This window comes from Saccostrea cucullata, unplaced genomic scaffold (assembly GCF_032062105.1).
Source record: "Saccostrea cucullata isolate Sc308-1 unplaced genomic scaffold, CSIRO_AGI_Scuc_v1 ctg1210, whole genome shotgun sequence".
Classification (NCBI taxonomy): Eukaryota; Metazoa; Mollusca; class Bivalvia; order Ostreida; family Ostreidae; genus Saccostrea; species Saccostrea cuccullata.
The window spans coordinates 90,318-105,419 of record NW_026926047.1 but is presented as its reverse complement, the minus strand read 5'-3'; the positions used below and the strand labels follow the sequence as shown (position 1 = coordinate 105,419).

Genomic DNA, 15,102 nt, shown 5'->3' with positions numbered 1-15,102 from the left:
TGTACAATAGAAAATTAAGGGTTTAGATCTGTTCCATAGCGTACCTTGTCCATCACGTAAAGTTGGATCTGCGCCAAATCCCAGAAGGAGAACAACCATAGATATATGTCCTTGTCTTACAACGGAAAGAAGAAATAATATTATTATGTATAGCTTTCTAATGTCATAAATAGTGTTAAAAAAATCAACTTCAATATCCTAATTGACAATTAAAAAATGAATATTAATCTAACTTATGGTTTCCGGGATGATTTTAATAAATAGAATAAATTTTATTAAAATCATTTTATTAATAAAATAATTTTAACACCCACCCCTCTCCAAGAAATTATCAAGTACTATTTTACCTTCTATCAGACATGTAATACTATAAGATGTATGAAGTACTGAAAATGGCTGGCAATCAAGCACATTTCACCATCTCTGTTATTGTACTCACCTTGTTGCCCAATGTAAAGGTGTGGAATCTAGATCACCTCCAAATTTATCAACAATGGCCCCTTTTGAAATTAAATATCTACAATATAAAATTACAAATTTCAAAATTACACAGCACAGAGGTGTTGAAAGAATCTTACTAAAACTTTAATCAATTTATGTAATGCAATTGTAAAACCTCTGCAAATGCTAGAGCTGGGTATCGCGAAAATTCATATATTGAATATTATATTTTGTATTGCAATATATCACAATATAAAATTTTTAATAAATTTTGCCAATGTCAAATAAAATGTTACATGTATTCATGATTTTCTGTCGCGTTGTGTCAAGTGGCAAGCTGTTTTTTGTGGCACAACTTGACGAATCAAGTTGCAATATTCAGAATCGGCTTTAACATGAAGGGGTTTCATGTAACAGTTGTCTTTTCGTTTCTGACAGAGATGTGTCTCTCATTTCTGATCACACTTCACGTCGCTTGCCGCCATATTTTACCTTGAAAAGGGCAAATAACTCTTTTTATAACAACTTATAGCATATTGAACCCGAACTGGTATTCACAAAAAAATACCGCGATACGTATTGTGAAGAAAAAAATCGGGATACACCGGTTAACCGGTAATATCGCACAGCACTAGCAAATACACTTAAAAATTCATTGACATGTGAAAAGCATTTTTGCCATTTAAAATGTCATACATGATTTTCTGTGTACAGGCAATGTTCATCAATATTTATGAAAATGCAGAAATGTTAAATGCATGCATGCAGTTTGCTCGATAACTATGCTAATACTATTTATTCAGTAAAATTTTGTAAAAAAGTGATATTTTTTGCACATCGTTTCCCAAATCATAATATATTGATGGTGCAACCATTAGGTAACTGCAGGAATGATCAATGTGAAAAGTCTGAATCTTCTCTTCGTCAATGTGTTGCTTTGTAAGCTTGCAGTGATGGCTCACAGTTATGAGCTGCACTCACTATTATTATTTTTTCCACATAAAAAATGGCATTTTTTTAACGTGTATAGTTTTAATGACATGGCATTTCACACCTGACAATGTCTAATCTGTTATTGATAGCTGCCCAGTGTAACAGGCTGACATTTTCTCGGTCCATTTCGTTGACATCCTGCCCACCTTCCACCAGTTCATAAACCCGTGCCATGACCCCGAACTGAACTGCTCGTACAATATCGTATGTACTGTAGTCCTCCTGGCCCGGCTGCAGGTCCACTCTCGGTTCACTCTTGACAGCATGGCTCTCATCTCCACCTGCACCTTTCTTCTCATAAGGAAAACAATGAATATGCAGAAGTATTAGAAGATATTTTGTTGTCTTTTGCTTATTTATATAATTTCTTTCCTTTTAAAGGAAGAGTGATAATAAGCTCTACCCTATAGACATAAAGCAAAACTGCTTTATCATGTCTATGCTCTACCCTTACGATTTCGAAATTTTTGCCTATGTTCATCTTCCAAAAGATTAATTGAACACGTATTGCAGCTATCTGCAAGTTTCAAAGAATGTGCTGGTACTTTCCCTTCACGCGTAAACATGTCTTGTACAAGTTAAAGGTTAATAAATATCAAATACCTCTAGTAAAGGTTGCACAGGGTTGCAAGAAGGATCAACTTCGTCCATGTTGGTTGATTCTATTTGAAACCAACCTCTTACAGCATTTTTAATTCCGAAAATATAAAAACATCTTAAATAACGCTTGTTAGATTTTTATATTTTTTAAATAAATATATCAAATGGTCAAGATTTTAAATACAAATACATACCGATTCGAATGCAATGTAAGAAAATAAAACAAAACAATCAACAAATTATGCATTTATCCGGAAAATTTTATTTGCCTAATATTTATGAATTTATGACGTCATTTCCTTCATATTTTTCCCAAAGGATAAAGGTGTGAGGAAACTTTAGTTGGAATATAGTTTATTTTTGTTTTTATCTATTGTAAACATCTGCCTAAACCATTTTCATCTTTTGACGATTTCGTTGTCTTCTATGTACACGTCTTTCTTGTCATATTGTCAGTTAATCAGGGATCAGTTAGTAAACTGAAAGTAGAGAAAATTGGCCATCTTTGTTGAACCAGATTTTGGCATAAATTTGGTGAAAATATTTTGGTGATGTAATGTTACTAGATGAATATTTATATTGCTTGTCTTCCATTTCTGAATCAGTAATAATCACACTGTGATCTTTTTTCAAAAGAGTAAAAGTCACAACATGTATTTTTATTATATTGCAGACGTTTTATTTCTGTTTGGAAAGTCTTCATTATTCATAAGGAACAAATCTAGCTTTTACATGATTAACATAGGTTTTAGAGATGCTATAACTTAACTTTATTTTTCAAATTCAAATATTGAACTTGGAATATCTTAATTTATTTCGACAATTTGAAAGATGATAAAATTTCAAAAGTAATTCTGTAATAAGAATATTTTGGTGAGTGATGTTTCCTCATTTTATATCTTTTTTAAATGGGGGGGGGGGGATATTGAAAGCTAACCTACATTTGAACGTATTGTAGCTGTAGGTCACTGCATTTATTGTAGTGTGCAGGTTATGAAGCAATTGACTCCTATCGTGAAAGACTAAGGTTGTTTCTCCCCATTTCTTCCTCTATAAGACATTTGTCATTATTGACACCACCTACAGACTATGACCCAGGAAGGTTTTTGGGGATAAAGGTTGCAGTTGTAGGATTTCATTTCATATCTGACCATTCATGGTAGCCCAGTTGGTAGAACGCTCGCTCTGTGATCGGGAGGTCAAGAGTTTGAATTGGGGTCAAAACTGACCTAAGTCAATAAAAAATGGGTAAAAACTGTTCCTTTGCCATGCACTTGAAGTGAAATTTGGGGTCCTTAGGATGAGACCTTATAAAACTGAGGTCCTGTGTCACAGCAGGCATTGGCAGGATAAAGATCCCTTACTGCTCATTGGCCCTGAGTGCTGGGTGAAGGTCAAAATTTGAAGCCCTTTGTCGATTGGTGACATCTACATGAGTGAAGAATTTTCAAATGGGAACAACATACACATAATCAATCCATTTATATCTCAAGTTTTCTACATTCATTCTGGTACATGCATTAAGGAAATGAAAATTGAAAACCATTAAATACTTACTTATAAAAATATCCATATCACAACATCTAGGTACATCTATGCAATTATTTATCTGTTTTGATCAGAGACATATGGTTTGATATGCTTTCCTTTTTCTCTAACCTTTTACCAAGTGTTTATTGACATGTTAATTTGTTCACCAGGACAGATGTATAGATCAAGATATCACTCTTCATACCAAGGCAATGGTTGTGGTTTTAAAATTTAAATTTCTGTATACCCCTTTGTTGTTTTTCTGTGCTTTTCCCAATCTCAATGAACTGTTCCCTCTTGTATCCATCTACAACTGTTTGTTATCAATGGTTTAGTATGAGTCTGTGCTCTTTTTCCATCTTTCTGTTTTAGTGTACTTCTAAACATGCTAAAGGAAAGGTGTATTCCATATATGGGAGAGAAAAACTGCTTTTTAGATATGTAATTTTGTTGATTGTGTTTTTCTTGTGGAGGCAAAAATAGATTAAAATCCAGTTTGGTTGTGTAAGGTTTAGATGAATTTGGAAATATCCATTCTCTTATCAGGAGAAGTGTTGGAACATCAAAATTAAAAATAAGGTATGTATCAGTTTAATGTTACATTGTTAAAGTTCTGCATCTCAATGAAGTAAAATAAAGGCCAAAATTAAATGAAAAAGAACTCAAAGATAAACATCATGCATTTAGTTTTAAAATTGGCCCCTGGGCCTTTTGTTTGGAAATATTGTGATTATTTTCATTCTTATATGCATGTTCAATTTGTATTTGATTTGTTATGATTAGTTATGTTATGTATTTTCAGAGGTTAAGTACTAGGGTTGGTGAGGATAAACATAGGGCAGTCCATTGGAACTTCTCTGTGGAATTCCTTCTAAGTTCTTGATACTCATCTCAGATTTATTGACTGCATTCAGGAGGAAAAACAAAGTATAATCAGAAAAAGAGATGTCTGCATTTGGTAGCGACTGCCACTTTTACTTCAACGCAACTTGCCTGAAGGTCAGATATATATATGTGCAAGCTGCAAACCTTGCAAGGCTGTGAAGTGAAAAATTTTTCAATATTATTATTGTAACAGTTAAACTTATTTAAAAAACAAAACTTGTCCAGATTAAAGAGAATTTATAAGCAACTGTATGAAAGAATTTTTCTTTTCATCATTGCGATAAAGAAAAGATAATTGAGACCTTGTATAATTTTAGGGAGATACATGCCCTTTTAGACATTGTGAGGCAGCAAAGGCCAATGATGTTACTTGTACATTCTGGAGACAGAAAACCTGCATAAAACCCAACTGTCCATACAGACATTCAGAGGTTGTCCCACAGGTAATGCAACCTAAACTCCATACAGACGTTCTGAGAAAGTCCTATATTTAATGAAAACTTAGTGTACTTATATACATGTATAAGTTCTTATCAGAGTGATAACAAAATGATTTATTTAAGTTTCTTGCTTTTCAATTTTATTCAGACCAAAAACAGAGCCGAGATTCCTTGCTACTGGGAAACACAGCCCATCGGCTGTACCAAAGCAGCTTGTCCATTCAAACATGTAAAACCTCAGCCAGATTCTATCACATCTGTCGAAGGTAAGCATGATGGCTGTGTTCCTATAGTGTTCCTATAGTGTCCTATAGTGTCCACTGGAATTCTGGTTTGTAAATATATAATAATTATCTAATTTTATCATTTTGTCCCCCTCTTCTACTCAGCTCATGTATTGATATATGTCACATGCACATATTGAGGTAAATTATACAGTGTAATTTACAATTGAGTAGCTTCTGGTAACAGAGAGGATTGAGCAAACGTTATCATGAAAAGTAAACTGAAATCAAATTATTTTAAACTGTAAGTTGGGGTAGCCGGCTTTCAGTTTTGAAGGATGCACCTGTTATTTTGCATTCCTGGATTTCTTAAGTTCTGTATATGAGGTGCCGTGAATTCTGTGAAATTTGAAACGTCAAGAAATATGTGTTTAATGATAACAGTCAGCTTTTGGTGCATTTTTATGCCCCCCTTCGAAGAAGGGAGGGCATATTGCTTTGCTGCTGTCTGTCGGTCCGTCGGTCCACTTAGTTTCCGTTCATTTTCTTCGCAACCGTTGCACATACTGAAATGAAATTTGGTATACAGATATATCACATGAATATCTAGGCCAAGTTCTGTTTCGGATACGATCGCGCCATTTTTGACAGAGTTATGCCCCTTGGACTTAGAAAAATACCAATTATTTGCAGTTTCCGTTCATTTTCTTTACAACCGTTGCACATACTGAGATGAAATTTAGTATACAGATTTATCAGATGAATATCTAGGTCAAGTTCTGTTTTGGGTACAATCATGCCATTTTTGACAGAGTTTTGCCCCTTGGACTTGGAAAAATTCCAATTTGGGGGGAGGGGGGCATAAGTGTTTTAAAAACATCTCTTGTTCCAGTTTGTTTTGTATATGAGTTTTGATTAAACATTTATTTCGTCATAACCAACATATGTTTCTATACATGTACATGTGAATCTTGTTTTATTTTGTTACAGCTCCGGTCCCTCAGACAGAATCCCCTGCCACTCCAGATGTTGAGGCGGTAGAGGTACAGCCCATTGTGGTGAATCTGGCTGAAGGTAAACATGGCTACAGATCTCTCAGAAACATTGTCATTGTATCAAAATCAACCTTTGTTGTGAATTTAAAAGATAGAAATTGATGGATACCTTAGTTTGTATATTTTCATGTTAAATATGATTTTTTATCCTTATTTTAGATTCAGATGTTGAAATGGTGTCTCCAGTAAAAACAATCATCAGGGACAGAACAGCTGTACTAGACAAACCAGTAAGAAATCTGATCCCAAAACGTCCTCCTGAAACACAGCAACTGATTTCCAATGTACAGAAACAAAGAGCTGTACCAGACAGTAAATCAAATATCAGAAGCAGACTGACCAATCAGAATCCACCGACAGAAAACAGGAAGTCGGTGAAGGAGAGGTTAAAACTAGGAAACTCGAACACAGGTCAACAGCACTCTGTGAAAGCAAGGCTAGGTGTAAACAAAGCAGAGACATCAGTGAAGAACCGACTGGGCACCAGTCAACAACAGCAACAACAACAACAACAACAGACTCCAAACTCAGAAGAATCATCACCTGATGATTCAGGTTAATTAAATCTTCATTTTCTTTTTTTCCCCCATGAATTTGTTACATTTATCAAAAAGTTAATTTATTAATGAAATAAGTATAGAAGCTAATGAAGATGACAGTACATACAGGTAGTATAAAACTTTGTGACATTTACAGATGAGAACAGTGATGTAGAAGTTAAATCTCTAGAACAAATCCAGAGAGAGAAAGCCCTGAGATCTATGGGACTTATGGAGTTAAAAGGTGGAAAGATTGTCAAAATAGGTAAGAGTTGTCTTACTCTGAATTATGTCAGAGCTGGTATTGTTGTTGGATGTATCCAGTGTGTGAGAGTGGCTATAAGAATGATTACTTTTGTGTTTTTTGCTCCACAGCTGACTGGGAGAAGGATCAGAAAGAGGACGGTAAGAAATCGGAGGAGGAAAAAGAGGAAGAGGAGGAGGAAAGTGATGAATCAGAGGAGGAGGAAGAAAAGGGTATCAGGGGACTTTGTTCATGTTACATGACTGGCCTTAATCAGTTGAATAGTAGTTAATCAAATGATTGATCTGTAAATAAGAATAGATGAATATGCTACATTCCATTTTCCTATACCTTCTTTTCATTATTCCTGCTTGAAATGAGGATATATTTAAATTTTATGTGAATTTGTTCCTCTAATGATTTTTGAGTTGGCTCGCGTAGCGAGCTACTCCTTGTTGATGCAGCCGTTTCAGAGCTTAAAATTTGTCACGCATTCATCAAGGTGATCCTTAAGCCAAATATGATAGTTCTAGCAAAAAAGCTTTTGTTTGAGTGATTGTATAAACTTAGGAGGTAAAAACTGTATAAAATTTCATACTGTTACATTATTTATGTCTTCATGTTTTTAAAGAAATTTTTGATTAAATATCTGTATGATGTACAATTACTGCATATGAATATATGTTCAAGCATGTTAGGTGGATCTAATCTTCCCATCTGAAGTTTATTTATAATTGACCTAGAATACTGTAAATCACTTTTTATTTGCGAGAACTTTATTTTCGCGTAATTACGCGAGACAGTGTGCTCGCGAAAATTTAATTCTCGTGTATAATAGTATTCCTTAAGATTATATAGAGCAATAACCACAATTCGTGAAAATTTTGTCTCGCTAATATGGAGTCAATGACTATCTCGTGAAAATAAGGTGTTGCGAAAAATAAGTGATCTACAGTACTCCCTAACACAAACACCTGCTGCTCTCATTAGCTTCAGCTAGTGTGCTTTAAAAATATATTTTGGAATCTAGATTTAATGTGGGAATCTTTAAACTAATTACTCCATAACACTGACCACTGCAGCTAGTGTGCTTAAATTCATTATAGAATCGAGGTTTGCAGTGCTGCTTTTCACAATAATATGTACGGAAGCCCATTAGTGCCAACCTGTATACCGTAATTTACGGAATATAGGTCGATACTTTTTTTCTCAGAACCGCTTGGGTCGACCAATATTCAGAATTCGGCCTATTTAAGGCTCGAGTTTACGAAAAATGCCCCCAAATCAGTAAAATTTACGTCAATTTCAAAGCAAATTTGTGCCACTTTTGTAACTTTGATTATTTTTTGCAAAAAAATTAATGCCCCGCTAAGCAATAAAATATTTATTCTATAGCTTTCTTACAAAATAAGTTCCATTAATTATCCGTTGATGACCAAGGAAAACAACATTGCTTCATCTATTAAATAATTCCTCAATGTATTATCCATTAACATCATGCGGTATCCATCTTGTGAAGTTAGGAAGTCGCGATCGTGTACTAAAAGTAAAACCGCAACCGTATCAAAATTTAAAATACGGAAATTTTTCACGATAACAACTAGTGTTTTTACCATTTATTAGTAGCGATAAATTGAAATAGTATATTAAATATTTTTTATTGTCTTATGTTTATTTAAATGTAAAATGAGTGAAATAATTTGTTGCCATTCCATTCCTAAATTTAATTACCAAAAAAAAAAAAACGCGAGTCATTACTGTTTTTTTTTTTAAAACTTTAATTATAATACCTCTTCGTACACAAGAAGTACATTGAATTACCGGTATACAAAGATTGGCTTCTAACAGAATTTTAATTGTCTGACAGATAAAGGGATTTACACTGTGTACGCAAAGGTGTTTAACACCTGTGTTGTTTTAAATGCCTGCGGGGCAGGATTAACAAACCCACGTGCTGTAATAGGGTATTAGTGTTACACATCAATGGTCATTTGCGTGTTTTAGCAAATCCCTGGAGAAGAAAAATAAAAATGGCGGACATCGAAGTAATTGTCGTCCACCGGTAAATAATGTCTGAATAAAATTTATTAGGAATGTGTCCAAGTTGTTCTGAAATCGGAATTACTATTCTTCGGTCTCGGGTATTTCCCGAATTATAGCTGTAAAATAATAACGTATTCAAATGTTATTTATGCCTCTGATTTAACAACAGTGTGAAACTACGGAGGCATTGAACAGGCAGTTTAGAGAAAAATAAGTAGTAACACAATTCAAAGAAGTTTTAACTACATTTTTTTAAAAAAACTTTATTTAATTGCTGTACTCATTAAAATACCTGTTTGTTTTCTTGATACGTTCATGTCACGGAATAACCCCGGCAATTTTAGGGGTTTACCTGTTCTGGTACGTTGTATCTGCGTAAGAATCTTTAGAAAACGGGAAACAAAGCCTCGTCCTATGTAGTAAGTTCGACCTATCTTAGGATTTTTCAAAAATTTAGGCTGAAAATGAGCCTTTCGACCTATATACCCCATCGACCTATAATCCCGAAATTACGGTATATAAAGGAAAAACAATATGCACCTTGTTTCTGAACCGAACATGGAGACATATAATATTCAATCTCTTAAGATGCAAAATAAACTAAATTTAAGGTATGGCGTCCAGATGTATGAAAAAGCTCAATTAACTCGAGTGAGTCAACTCGCAGGCCCTTCAGGACTTTGATTTAATCCTTTGGATGCTTTCATTTTATTACATATGATTGAACAGCCATAAGAAATAATCTTTTACCTGTTTAATGCTTGTCTGTAAGGTTGATGTTTTTGTTCCACAGAAATCTCAGAAGAAGAGGAGGATGACCTTATTGAACCGGAACCGATAGAGTTATTTGCCCCAGATGAAATAGAAGAAGACACTAGGACATTTATATCTACAGGTAAAAACTATACCATTTTTTGCCCTCATCAAGAATAACAATTTTTCTTGTGTTAAAATGGCTCCATTATCTGTATCTTTCTTTGTAGAAAATAAAATGGGGTCAAATTCAGACAGTACGCTTAACCTGCCTCAAGTTGAAGGTAAACAATATTAGTATTATATCTGTATGTTTTGAACATCCTAATGCATACCTTTGATTATTTTTTTTTCTGTAAAATTATTATAAGATTCTAAGTAAAACATGTATTTTGTTTCATATTAAAATTATTTTCCAAATTTCAGAAGGCAGTAAAAGTAGACGAATTGTTGTTGAAGATGAAGTAGATGCAAAGACTCCAGGTCAGTGAATAAAAAATTATAATGTGATATTGATACTCTGAAAATTAAAAGTAACACAAATCAGGGAAACTAGATATTTCTAATATAAATAAAAAAAATGAATGTTCTTACTAAATGTAGTGTTAAAAGCAAGTTTAAAGAGGCGATTGGGAGGCAGAATTACAGAGGTCACCAGAGAATCAAGTCCAGTTGAGAAAGAGCCATCAGTCAAAAAGAGGCTAACATCAACTGTGGGCAGTTCAAATCAGGGCACCATCAAAACTGTCACAAGTAGGGATTGTCTAATGTTCGCAAATTGCAATTTCTGGGTAATTGTAACCAAGTTATTTCCTCTAAGACCCTTAAATTTCAAAATGGCCTCATAATTTTATGGACAGTGGGACCAACCCCCATCTGTTGCTTGACCTTTCCAGGCACTGATGAATATGTTTATTTCAATAAGAAGATGAAATATGATATTCAAACATGTACAAAAGAGTGCATGTAATATCAGTTGATTTCAGAGTTTAAAAAACTGTCTTGTTGTTGAATGTTTTTAATGTGACAAATGTTTTAAAGATGTTTGATAATGCAATTTTTAAAATGTTTGGACTGTCTTTTATTCTATATAGGCATAAAAAGTCGACTTGGCACACCTGGTGATGACACAGTTGTGTTAGACGCTCGTCAAAGGTTGAAACAGAAGAAGATGGACAATATAGAAAAGATAACTCTGTCTATTCCTAATAAGGGAGATGACTCTGGAGACAAACCTTTAAATACAGCCTCAATAAGGAAGAGAGGATGGAGAAAAATAACCAAGGTAAAACAGGATTTATACGGTGATTGTCAATATCGGTGTTATAAAGGTTTTCTTATTTTTTAGAAAAGTGTGTGTAAATGTATTTGCAAGTTTTTAGAAGCTAATTTCTCTTGTATGTATTTGCTACATGCAAAACTTTACAATGATATTTAGGGAACTTATATAAATCAAGGTGTAATATTGCAGCAGATGTAAACAAGTCTGTGTTGACAATGTACTTTTTGAATTCTTGGTATCATGTCAATAGTCTGCATTTCCTAGAATTGAATTACCGGTATTTAATAGTGTTTTATTATTCTGTTACGTGCCTAGGTTACAGAGGATGGGACAGACACAGACTCCAGCCGACCGGTCACACCTGACCGACCTCTATCAACAAGGTCATCTCCAGAGAAGTCAAGTGTGACAGAAGAGGTCATTACTCATGTGAAGAGACAAAAAAGAGTAGTGGATGCAGGAGAGCAGCTCCAGAATTTACTAACTCAGAAAATGAGGAACAATATCTGGAGCAACAGAAAATCAAAACCTACCGGTATGTGTCATATATCAAAACCTACCGGTATGTGTCATATATCAAAACCTACCGGTATGTGTCATATATCAAAACCTACCGGTATGTGTCATATATCAAAACCTACCTGTATGTGTCATATATCAAAACCTACCAGTATGTGTCATATATCAAAACCTGTAGGTGTGTTTGAATTTAACTAGTTAAGTAGTACTTTTATGATTTTCCTTTAAAGATTGAAAACTTTTAATATGTTACAAATAATATACATGTAAAACTGAAAACAGTGTATATGAGATCCATATTTTTTATTTAACAAAAAAAGTTTTGTGTTAGTGAACAACATGGTTTTTTGAAACATGATTAGACTTTGTAATTTTAATGTCATATATGACACATTTTACGGCAAAAGGGCTTGATAAAAAAACGAGTTAAAACTTTAAATTGTAGTTTGCTTAAGGTTCTATTTGTCTGTTTTTATTAGGTGAAACTCTTGATAGTTTAGGAATTGGCATCATTGATATAAAAGGAGGAAAGGTTGTCAAAATGAGTAAAAGTAAGTATTTTAAGATATGCATTAATTCTGTTGTGCCATGAATAATTTACATATAGCCTTATCAGTTTGTTTAAATACAACTTAATAAAATTTATATATTTCATTAGCAGAAAAAGAGGAGGAAAACAGAGAAACAAAAAAGGAAGATAAATTCCTGGCTCAAATTGAAAAATTATCAAAAGGCTCAAAGAAGGAGGTTAGAGAAAGGAAGGTGTATGTTCCCCCGGCATTACAGAAATCTGGTACGTGAATAAAATGTCTAACTCCTGATGTGAAATACGTGCATTATAATAGGTAGAATTTATGCATTCTAAAAATATGTATGGCAAAGTGGCAAAAAATTGTTGCTGTTAAGCTCACTTGAGCCAAAAAAACAAAAAAATTGGAATAAAATATGAAGAACGGAAAGGCAATTAGTGACCCAGGTGTGTGTTGTTGCCCATGGGCCTCTAGTTTAAATAAGATTCTAAACAGCATTTTGAGAAATCTTAGTTATTTAGGGATATGTGCTAGAGTTTCGTCTTGATGTCTTTACAGAGTCACTGACTAGGACCTTGAAAAATAAATGAAAGAAAACTGTTACTTATTGAAAAAAAAGCCACAAGATTTATATTACCAGTTATTAAATTGATGGTTATGATTGTGTTTGTAGGAGCACTTGGCTTAGATTCTGGAGACAAGAGAGGAAGAATTAATTACACTGAGGTAGTTATTTAAACAATAAAATGCTTTCTTTGTTTGTTATTACTGGAATTAACGGAAGCAGCTGTTGCAGAAAAAATACATAACCCGCGTAAGCGTTGCGACCGTTAATTCCAGTAATAACAAACAAAGAAAGACATTTTATTGTTTATATTTATATCTTTTTAAATAATCATTTAAAGTAGAATAAAAAAGATTAATTATTGTATTAATGATGCAAACGTCTTTATACATTTAATTGATGGAACAGCCACTGATCAAAAAATCTGTACAGGCTACATGCCTAATGTTGTTCATGCAGTGATTAACGCAATGGGTTTTTTTAAGAAACAAAGGAGAAAATATTCAGTGGATGTAAATATATGAGTATCAATGTAACAATTATTTCAGGTTAAGGTATCGGGAACTGGGCTAGATTTTTAGGTCACCAAGTTGTTCAATTACGGAAAAAATAAATCTTGTAAATATTTGACAACCCATGAATATGTTGCATATGGTTGTCTTCTACATACAGTATGTTTGTACAGATTGAGTTTCATGGTATTTTCTATGTACCGGTAAGTATGTTGAAAAATTACACAGATATTTTCTCTTTTTGTTTGTGAAGAACAAGTAGTTCTGAAGTGTTTATTCTTTGTTGTTTGATTGAGTAACATATTTTTGTTGCAATTTTCCAGAGATTTTCCAGAAACATACATGTTCTTTCAATTATGATATCTAATGTCCATGTATTTTTAGATGTTTAAGACTACATTGATTTTAGATATTTGGTCAGGTGAAATGCTAAAAATATATGGAAAATATTTTCCATGGGTTTGTTTTATGCTTAGTCCAGGGTACACTGCCCTTATGTTCACAATGAATTAATAGCATAATCAAGTATTGGATTTGGTGGATGAAGAATTACTGAGTAGTTACATATTTGACGTTTTACATTTTGTGGTGGGCATAAATTTGTTGGTCTCGATCTTCATGCCTTGAAAATAATGAATGTAAACCCCAACAAAGATAAGTGATTTTCACAGAATCTTGACATTTCTATCTTTAATTATATCTATATTCTACTGTTGTAATCTACAGAGTGAGTCAGGCCTGATAGAGGAGGACTCTAATGACATCGAAGTGAAGACTTTCTCTGAAATCATGGCAGCCAAAAGTCAGAGACAAAAACGATTGTCAGAAAAGAAGTCAGCCAGAAAGAACTCAGTGGAGGAATTCCCTCAGGAAAACACAGGTAGAGATACAAAACGACAGACTGGACAAATGAGTTTTAGTACTGACACTAAATATTATACAGTCATGTGCATGTTGTTCACAATAGTCTTTAAGTATGGAAACACAAACTAACTTAAGAATCTGAGTGGTTTATATAGTTATCATTAATATCCACAGAGGACAGCAATGAGGCCCCAGCGGATGTGTTGAAGATGGCGCAGATGATCACCGGAGCGTCAGCCAGTCCTGTCAAGTCCATGGACTCCCATCATCACCGCAGCAAAAAGAAGTCCAAGTGGAGGAAGAAACACAAGGCCTCGAAAGAGAAAAAGGACTCCAAAGAAAACAAACACACGGACAGCGTGGACGAGTCCACTCAGGACACCACCAAGTCATGTGACACGGCCATCTCAGAGGACTCCCAGAATTCCAATCTTGTCAGTTCCCAGCATGCCTCAGAATCTACGGAACCTGTTCTACTCAAAACAAAAAGACAAAATTCTGAGACGGGAGGGAATACATCTGAAAAGGAAGAGATGTAAGTGATAGATTTTTGTCAATGTGCAATTAATGTGTACCATGTACATTTAAATATTCTGTGCATTTAATTATTGGTAGTGAGTAATTTAAGTAATGGATTAGCCATGTATGAATTTGTTTTAATGACTCAGTCTATTAGAAAACTTTTCCTTCATACATTATAGAAGTCCAGTGAAGAAGAGGACGGAGCAGCTGTTGTCAGACAGCTGGTTAGATCTCGGGGAGGAAGATTCAGAAGAAGTCATCACTCAGGACGAAGATGACCTGCTGAGAGAAATCGATGAACTCTTAGCCTAACTAATGTACATGTATCTCTTACTTTATTTTGATCTCTTTATTTGTCAGTCAATGTTCTGTGGAATAGGTGCTCAAAAGTAAGCAAGTAAATCTTGATTTTATCTGTCCAGAGAGATTTTGTCTAATCATTTGTTTTTGTGATAAGTGCATTATTTAGATTTGATTGAGAACATCATTATTGTTTATCAGACTTGATAGGTCTGTTTTATCATGAAATGTAAACATAAAGATTAAAGATATCGATAAGAT

General features: G+C 34.0%; 2 protein-coding genes across 3 annotated transcripts; one reads left to right on the top strand and one right to left on the bottom strand.

The window, feature by feature from the left end:
- Window positions 1-44: 44 nt before the first annotated feature.
- On the bottom strand, window positions 45-2,090 carry LOC134270477 (palmitoyltransferase ZDHHC17-like; the record flags this gene model as incomplete). Its single annotated transcript, XM_062752698.1, has 4 exons — window positions 2,038-2,090; window positions 1,496-1,725; window positions 440-517; window positions 45-115 (listed from the first exon to the last, which is right to left on the bottom strand). Coding segments are annotated over exons 1-4 (427 nt in total), but the record flags the coding sequence as incomplete, so codon positions are not given.
- Window positions 2,091-3,941: 1,851 nt separating this feature from the next.
- LOC134270476 (zinc finger CCCH domain-containing protein 11A-like) lies at window positions 3,942-15,102 on the top strand. 2 transcript variants are annotated; one of them, XM_062752697.1, is made up of 20 exons: window positions 3,942-4,143; window positions 4,367-4,563; window positions 4,767-4,892; window positions 5,038-5,155; window positions 6,104-6,187; window positions 6,328-6,723; window positions 6,865-6,972; window positions 7,083-7,184; window positions 9,788-9,889; window positions 9,978-10,031; window positions 10,174-10,230; window positions 10,351-10,500; window positions 10,842-11,032; window positions 11,345-11,564; window positions 12,028-12,099; window positions 12,210-12,341; window positions 12,752-12,804; window positions 13,882-14,035; window positions 14,194-14,554; window positions 14,721-15,102. In XM_062752697.1, exons 2-20 carry the CDS (start codon window positions 4,510-4,512, stop codon window positions 14,851-14,853), a joined length of 2,667 nt encoding a protein of 888 aa, XP_062608681.1. In that variant the 5' UTR covers window positions 3,942-4,143; window positions 4,367-4,509; the 3' UTR covers window positions 14,854-15,102. The 2 variants fall into 2 exon arrangements, with proteins under 2 accessions (XP_062608681.1, XP_062608680.1); XM_062752696.1 differs by having other exon boundaries at window positions 12,207-12,341.

Excerpts from the sequence above, each read along its gene's own strand:
- LOC134270476 (XM_062752696.1), top strand. The coding sequence starts at position 4,510 with ATGTCTGCATTTGGTAGCGACTGCCACTTTTACTTCAACGCAACTTGC. Across the intron at positions 4,564-4,766 it reads TCAACGCAACTTGCCTGAAG|GGAGATACATGCCCTTTTAG; the intron begins GTCAGATATATA and ends GTATAATTTTAG. Across the intron at positions 14,036-14,193 it reads ATTCCCTCAGGAAAACACAG|AGGACAGCAATGAGGCCCCA; the intron begins GTAGAGATACAA and ends TAATATCCACAG.